We start from the raw sequence: 8,491 nt of genomic DNA, 5'->3' as shown, positions 1-8,491 counted from the left end.
GACAGCAACTTGTCTGTTCCCCTTCCCCCAATTCCCCAGCACTGTTCCCATCCCCCTAATTCCCCAATAAAAATCTTTTAAAAAAAATGCTATCAGAAAATACACCAATATGTTCAATATTTTCTTATCATTCTTCTAGTATCATCTAATTTTTAATAAGCATGTTTCCTTTTTGAAATAAAAATAAGCAGGGATTCCATAAACAAGATTATGAAAAAATAATTTGAACTAAGTAACACTAATTATCTTCCTAAGAGAGAAAAATCTTTAAAGAAAAATTTGTTTGTGAGTGGCATTCCAGATGTACTTACCCAAAAGAAAATTTTCTGGCTTCCAAATAGATCTGATTGATCAGTTCTCGAGTTGGTGCTACAATAATACACTCTGGTTCCTGAAGTTCTTTAAAACGACTGGCAGTTATTCCATCACGCATCATATGAGCCAAAATTGGCAAGAGAAAAGCTGCCTAAAAGTTAAATTGCATAATTTACAAATTTAATAATACACCATCCTTCTCCCTGTGGAAACCTATTCCTCAGGCCCTTTCAGCCTTTAGAGTCTCCTTCCATATTGCTGGTAAATTTAAAATGAGAAAGGAAAACAATTTTTAATTCAATGGATTTTTAACATTTAGGTCTTTATGCTCATATTATACAATATAAAATATTTTAATAAAATTAATCTACCCTATCAACATATTTTTAGTTCTTTAACAAAAAAGCATACCCATGGATTCTAAACAAATGAAGAAGCATTAACTTATTTATAGAGGAGAATACAGATATAACTTGATGGAAATCACTGCATTTAGCAGCTATTCTAAAGGAGTCCTTTTTGGGGATAATGCGTGCATTCACTCAGAACGCATGACAAAAGTGGTCAACAAAAGCAGGGTAAAAATTGGGAAGTCATTCATTTGAATTACTAAACACATCACCCTTATTGAAATTACATCTGGCAAGAAGACAAATAGTTTTCTTATTAGCAAATAAGACACTAAAATCTACCTCCAAAACCATGTTTAACTTGTACATCAGCTGCTATATTATACAGCTCACCTATTTCCCCTTTGACTCTACATGTAGGCTAAGACTAAGACTAAATAGTATGGACCAAGATTCTGATTCTGGAAATGACGGTCTTTAAGACTCAACTCATAGAACCCTATTTAATCGACAACCCCACAGATCAGTCCTAAGACCAACCTGGTCTCATGAGAGTTCTTTTAGAGTTAGCATAACCTGAGGTCACTTCATACTAAGGACCAGGTACAATGCATACGGCTATTTCTCACTTGACTCCAAAACTGTAACAGTTATATTACATAAATTATTTTCTCCCTTCCTCTTTGTTTTAAAACCTCTGGTGCTTTGACGCTCAATCATTTTATTTTAGATACTACCATGTTCCAGAAGGAGTTGAACACACTTGGAAACGGATTAAACATCTATAAACTGCACAACTACTCTAGAAACAGTTCAAAATTCTTTCTTCAGAAGTACACAAACCCCGATAAAACCAGAAATCAGAAGTAAAAACATGAATATTACAGTTCATTTAAATCATCTACAAACCTTCAATCCAATAAAAGAGATTCAAGTGACTTAGGAAGAACCAAAATTCAAAAAACATTAACAATTTGAAAATGGGGCACAATACATGTGGGAAAATGACTTACAGTTTTTCCAGATCCTGTTTGAGCACAAGCCATCAAATCGCGTCCTGCTAGTATAATAGGAATACTATACTTTTGCACAGGAGTAAGCTTAGTATAACCAGCTTTTGCAATGTTTTTATTCAATGTCTGACAGAGATTAGCTTCTTCAAAAGTCTAAAAAGGGAGGGGGAGCGGTAATTAAATTTCATATATCATATGCAGATCATTCCATAAACATATTCCATTTGAATTAGTTTCAAGTTTTAGTTAGTTCCCTTTTATTTACTAAAGTTACTTTATTAATATGCCCCCCACTCAAAGTAACATCCAGAACCTGTATATTACTACTTGATAGAATTAAGGGGTAAACAGCGATTCTAAAAACTTTTTTCCTGCCCCCTTAAATCCTGTGAGATACGAATAAATCTGATCAGTAACAGCGGCTCGTTATCAACAGGGGACTGTGAGCTCCCCCACTCCTTAGAAAATCACTCCCTTGAGACACACTTTCTCACATACTTAGGAAGCAGAAATCTTGAATATCTAAGAAAAGTATCATTTTTAGTATTTTTGAATAAAATTCTCATCCTGGTTTGGAGAGGCGGGGATGAAATATAGTACCCTTTCTTTCGACATGGCAATTCATTCTACTGTAGATGGTAGACATGGTTCTAAATTCCCAACCTGAGGCATTAGATATTAAGATGAAATTTTTGTATTCTTTATTATCAACTTAATGAACTATGCCATATATTTTAAAACCAAAGTTTGCTACATAGTCAACACAGAAATAATTATTACACTGACCAAAATTGCTGGTGGTGCATCATGTCCAGATACTTCTACAAGAATAGTATCATACTTGTCAAAATTTATGCCTGTCTGATAATGTGCAAAGATGGAGTCCTCATCTTCAGGTGGAGGAGGTGGTATGTAGGTCACTTTAGGTCCTTGAAATTTAAATTAAAAAAACAGAATCTACATTACAAGGACTAGAAGAAAAATAAAAGGGAAAATAGACAAAAAGTGACAAAATCAAATATGAAATATTACAGAACTTCCCCATAGTTACCAGTAAAGTTTTCACTTCAAATTTTAAAAAGTTAACCCTGCTTTTAAGTATTTTGCATTTTTACTAAAATGCAATATACATTCTGTGAACCACCCAAAAATTAATATACCTTGAATGTCACCACTTTCTCCTCCTTCAGCTTCTGACTTCCAAGAATCTTAAAAGGAATCAAACCCAAAAAGAGGTAAGTGTTTTTAAAAATTGAGAGGTAAAAGAACTCTCACTATTAAAATCAAATACCTTATCTAAAGTAAAACTTACTCTTTCCAGAGCTGGTTATTACTTCTTCATTTAAACCTTTGTAACCACCTATTAAAGAAATCCATAGTGACAATCAGTCAAGACACAAGGCTGTGCACATCTTTATTTTCATTAAGTGTCTTCAAAGAGAACAAGTTCTAAAAATGGACATTTCTCAAGTCCCTTTGTACAAATAACACTTGAGACAATTAAGATAAATAGAATCCTGAACATTTTAAGTTTCCTTAGCATTCAAAATGCTTACTTTATGCCGATGACACTGTTACATATTACTAAGCTGTTATGTCACCTATTTCCTATATTCCTCAGCAAAGGAATATATTTCTAAAAGGAACTAAAAATGCACCTGTGTTGGGGTGTCCCCACTACTATCTCCAGGTTCTATGATTTCCTAGGGCTCAGAACAGAGTTGTACTCATGGCTATGACTTACTACAGTGAAAGGATAGGAAGCAAAATCAGCAAAGGTAAAAGGTACCTGAGGCAAAGTCCAGAGAAAACTAGGCACAAGCTTCCAAGAGTCCTCTCCCACTGGTGTCACACAGGACATGCTTAATTCACCCAACAAGGAGTTGTGACAACACATTGGAAATGGTGTCTACCAGATATGCTCTTTAGAGACTCAGTACCCAGGGTTTTCATGAGGGCTGATAATGTAGCCACCTTCTCTACCTGGCATACATCAAAATTCCAGACTCCCAGAAAAAAAGCAGGTATTCAGCATACACCACATTGTTGAACAAACTGTTTAGGCACAGTGAGCCATTCTTACCAGTCAGGGTGGTGAGAATCCTCCCCAAATCTAACTACCCAGATGCCAGGCAAGGACCAACCAGCCTTGTAAGCAGGGCTTAACGAAGAGCAGTCAGGCCTGTTATGTTAACTCTTTTCTATGCACTACCTTTCTGGTTTTTAAACAACTAGTCATCTATTGCGCCACTTTCAGGTACTATCACAAAACAGAGTAAATTCTGCATTAGATTTGAAAAGCTAACTAGATATAACATTTTTAAATGTGAGTCCGCTAATTTTCTTGTCCACAATAAGATCTTGAAATCCTTTTTCAAACATGTGAGCATTTGTAGGAGATATGGTTTAATTAGCCATTAATAATCTCTTTCTAACATGAAGAATCCAAGAACCGGGGAAAAATAAATAGGCAGTTCACGGGAGTTGCCGCTTTGAATGCTCACAGACTAATAATGTTCACTGAGAATTTTTCAGACATCAAACAAGCTTTATTGTTCTACTAGTCGGAAAGCATTTCAACTTTTACATGACATCGAAGTATTTATAACTGAAAAAAATTTTCAAAGTACCAAATCATGTATACTGAACTTTCTTCATCCCCTATACCAAATCAAATAACTATTTCATGATAAAAAATATAATGTTTTAATAAGGGTTTGTACACATAAATATAGCTCAATTTTAAACATTTGCACAGTATCCCATTTTACGGTCCTATTATTTATTAGAGTCATTTATCGATGAACTTTAGGTGATTTTCAGTTTTTACTTCAGTGAAGCTTCAGTGAACAACCTTGTACATGTATTGAGCAAATGCATCTATTCTATAGTATATAATTCCGATAATGGAATTGCTGGATTGAAGAGCATTAAATAATTTTCCAAAACATGCTGTGCAAATGTGTACTCCTCAAAGTGTATAAAAGCAGTAACAGTTACTTTAACTTCAAAAATTAAACTTAGAGGGCCAGCTGAGTGGCACGTTGGTTAAGAGCTGCCTTGGGACGCCAGAGGGCCCCAGTTCGGATCCCACATATGAGGGCCAGTGACACTGCCCTCTACAGCTAAGATGCTGAACAACAGCTCAACCTGGAGCTAGGCTGCTGTGAGTCGCAGGCGACAGCGCAGGCTGCAGCCACTGCTACAGTGGCTTGCCATGGGCTACCGTGTGTAGCCAGCAGCCAGCATGAGCGGCTCTCAAGCCGCGGTGAGCGGTCGTCCAGAAGCCAGAGACTGATCTGCCTCGCCCGGGAAGAGCGCAATGATGGTGCCAACTTGGGCCAGTGAAGCAACGTCCTCCACAACTAGACTGAAGAACANCTCGCCCGGGAAGAGCGCAATGATGGTGCCAACTTGGGCCAGTGAAGCAACGTCCTCCACAACTAGACTGAAGAACAAAAGGACAGCAACTTGTCTGTCCCCCTTCCCCCAATTCCCCAACGCTGTTCCCATCCCCCAATTCCCCAATAAAAATCTTTTTAAAAAAATTAAACTTAGATTACAATAATTTTAGCCACTTACAGGTAAACCAAATAAAAACTTACCTCGTCTACTTCCACTGCCACCTCTGCTCTGATAAACGTCACCATTACCTGTACAACATTGTTTTGCAGAATATTTAGAGAAAATACAGCTTCTCCACAAGCACATAAGCCATATAGCTATTTCTATTCAAATACTGAGTAATTGCTCAGGATTCCTAGCCCCTTAATCTGTATATCTCTTAAGTCTACATTATATTTAAACCTTTTTCTCATCTGAAGACTTCATTTTTTTAAGGCAGTTTTAGATTCACATCAAAATTGGTCAGAAGGCACAGAGATTTCTCATATACACCCCTGCCCCCATACCAGCATACCCTGCCCCACTATCAGCATCCCCCACCAGCTGGTACATTTGTTACAACTGATGAACCTACAGTGACATATCATAATCACCCAAAGTCCATAGTTTACATTAGGTTCATTCATGGTGTTGTACATTCTAAGGGTTTAAACAACTATATAATATGTATTCACCATCATACAGTATTTTCATTGCCCTAAAAATCCTCCATGCTGTGCCTCTTCATCCCTCCCCGCTAACCCCTGGAAATCACTTATCTTTTTACCCTTCTCCATAATTTTTCCTTTTCCAGAATGTCATATAATTGGAATCATGTAGTATCTAGCCTTTTAAGACAGACACATTTCACTTAGTAATATGCATTTAAGATTCCTCCATATTTTTCATAGCTTGGTAGCTCATTTCATTTTAGTGCTGAATAATATCCCATGTACCATAGTTTATTTACCCATATTTGAGCATTCTTCATCAACAATTGTTCTTATTTTTTTTATTTTCTCCTCAAATTTCCTAACTCGCAATCCTTCCTTTGAAACCAATGCAAACGTCATTTTCCTTCCTCTAAAGTATAATTTACACCTCAAATTATCTGGTGTAAGACAGAAGACAGAAGAAATAATTCAGTGTACAAATTTCATAAGGGAGGCAAACTTGTCCATCTATTTTTGCCCACAGATCTAAAAAGCAGAGAAAATCATAAGCTAACCTACTATACGTAAACATATATATATATATATTAGGTTTACTAATCCTAGAGCTAAAAGCACATAGGAATGATTAGTGTTCAGTAATAAATTCTATTTCTCACCTGAGCCACTTAATGCTGGTCTTTTGGATCCAAAAAGGCCACTAGTGCGCTGTGTCCCCTCATCTTGTTCACATTCGCTATCTAGATTTGCAGATTATAAAATTAGATTATGTTACTTTTAAGAAGTTTTTAAGTCATGCAGTAAAAAGAAATAATCAAGTTATAGTGCCAGAAGTTAAAAGATGATGGGGTAAATTAGATTGAATTTAACAGGAATCACAATGAGTATTTTTCTAAGTATTGCACAAAGGATTTCTCCACAAATTACTTCCTTCAATTACAAATTACTTCCTCTAAATTGTTATTAAAATTATTTTATAAAAGAAGTTAGGACCAATGCTATGCCAAACTGTGATATCAGCAAAAGTTAAATCACCCCCAAAAAGTAGCACTCTTACTGCCCCAGAAACTTCACATGGCATCACCTCACTGCTTAATTCTCCGGAAGAGCAAGCACCCTTTGCTCCCACCATTGCCAAATCAAACCTCACCAGTCCTGCACAGCAACCTTCTAGATCCCTATTCTTTTTTAAAGTAACAACTCACTAATCTGCTACACATCTAGTAAATCATTACTACAAATTTATGTTTCTAGCTTCCAAAACTACTATCTGTCCTCCTCTGTTAAGAGATACATTCAACCCAACAGTGACTTCTGAAGACAATACCTTCGCTCCAAGGAAAGATGGCTGGAGGAATTCAAGCAAGGGAGCCACATTGGTGAAAGAAGGTATGTTGGGAGATAGAGCCATAGAGAAGGCCACATACTTAAAAAGGTCAGCTACATTATCAAGGCTCTAACACAACAGAGTATTGACATTAAAAAACTGAGTCACACAGTCTTCTAAAAAGATTCACATATCCCAACTTAACCAGTATGCAATTACATGTGTCTAAAACATATTATGTACACTATAGGTGATTATGTACCAGCCACTGTGCTAAGCTGTTCTCATATAATCCTCATAACCACCTTATGTGATAGGTGTTATTTTTTATCATTTCCTTCGTAATGAAGCACACAATTTGCAATCCACTACTAACTTGGGCTTCCTAGACCAAATCCTCCACGGCCTCGGAAACTACCTCTTCCACCTCTTCTGGATGACCCTGAAGCTTCTGAATCATTTCCATCTTGATAACCTAAAATATTAAAACACATACACAAAAACAACACAAAAAAAAACAACAAAGAAATCTTGGGGATACAATGGCCAGATTTAATTTAATCTTTGCATACTTCAATGACATTATATATTTTAAGGCATTAACTATTTTAGATAGTTACTAAAATGAAATGCCATATTGACCTGTAAACGTTCAACTTTACTAAGGTAAGTAGGTATGGCTATAATTAAAAAAGAGAATCCCACTGATTGCTTTCGGGATCAAAACTAAAAACGACTAAAAGGAAAAATGTAACTTGCAAAATACTGAAAGCTGCCACAACTGCACCATTAACAGGATGTGCACAATCCACAGAAGAATCAAATAAATCTAGGCTTAGATTTGCTCCCTACAAAAAATAGTAAACATCATACTCAAAACACAGACATGTAGGCACCTACGAAGTCTGATTTCCTGTTATAAACAATACATTCGTAACTCAACTGAATACCAAAAATTCAGTAGAAACAGTTCAAGTAAAATGTGATCCCACCTATGGCAGAATGAGATCAATTCAAAACCAAAATGCTAACTGGGTAGGAAGTTTTAAAAATTGAGATTGTTTACGAACTTGCAACTATGTTTACACCTAAAGAAACTGATCAATACAGGTAAAAATTCTACATGATTATTTCTTGATACAGGATGATATGTATTTTGAAAGCCTATTTATAAAATGGGGCAGGGCTAATTCAAAGTAGATTCATAGCTATGCATCTATTACCTACACCTTACAAATCACTCCTCAATTTAGCAACAATTTATCCACACTTACACCCATTTTTTTTATTAAGATTTTTATTGGGGAATTGGGGGGATGGGAACAGTGCTGGGGAATTGGGGGAAGGGGAACAGGCAAGTTGCTGTCATTTTGTTCTTCAGTCTAGTTGTGGAGGACGTTGCTTCACTGGCCCAAGTTGGCACCATCATTG

The 8,491-nt window shown here is 36.3% G+C and overlaps 1 protein-coding gene across 4 annotated transcripts in view; it reads right to left on the bottom strand.

Annotated features, from left to right (window-relative positions):
- The window catches only part of DDX4 (DEAD-box helicase 4), a 65,686-nt gene that overhangs the window by 13,035 nt on the left and 44,160 nt on the right, over positions 1–8,491 (bottom strand). For all 4 annotated transcript variants that reach the window (XM_019641465.1, XM_019641467.1, XM_019641466.1 and 1 more), the window contains 8 exons: positions 7,437–7,535; positions 6,393–6,473; positions 5,284–5,331; positions 2,991–3,038; positions 2,839–2,886; positions 2,465–2,607; positions 1,679–1,831; positions 312–466 (listed from right to left, as the gene is read on the bottom strand). In XM_019641465.1, coding sequence (XP_019497010.1) covers positions 312–466; positions 1,679–1,831; positions 2,465–2,607; positions 2,839–2,886; positions 2,991–3,038; positions 5,284–5,331; positions 6,393–6,473; positions 7,437–7,535 — 775 coding nt within the window. The remainder of the gene's footprint in view (positions 1–311; positions 467–1,678; positions 1,832–2,464; positions 2,608–2,838; positions 2,887–2,990; positions 3,039–5,283; positions 5,332–6,392; positions 6,474–7,436; positions 7,536–8,491) is intronic.

The sequence above is a fragment of the Hipposideros armiger genome, unplaced genomic scaffold, assembly GCF_001890085.2.
Source record: "Hipposideros armiger isolate ML-2016 unplaced genomic scaffold, ASM189008v1 scaffold_60, whole genome shotgun sequence".
NCBI classification, from domain to species: Eukaryota; Metazoa; Chordata; class Mammalia; order Chiroptera; family Hipposideridae; genus Hipposideros; species Hipposideros armiger.
The sequence above is the reverse complement of the archived record's forward strand: the minus strand, read 5'-3'. Positions and strand labels throughout refer to the sequence as shown.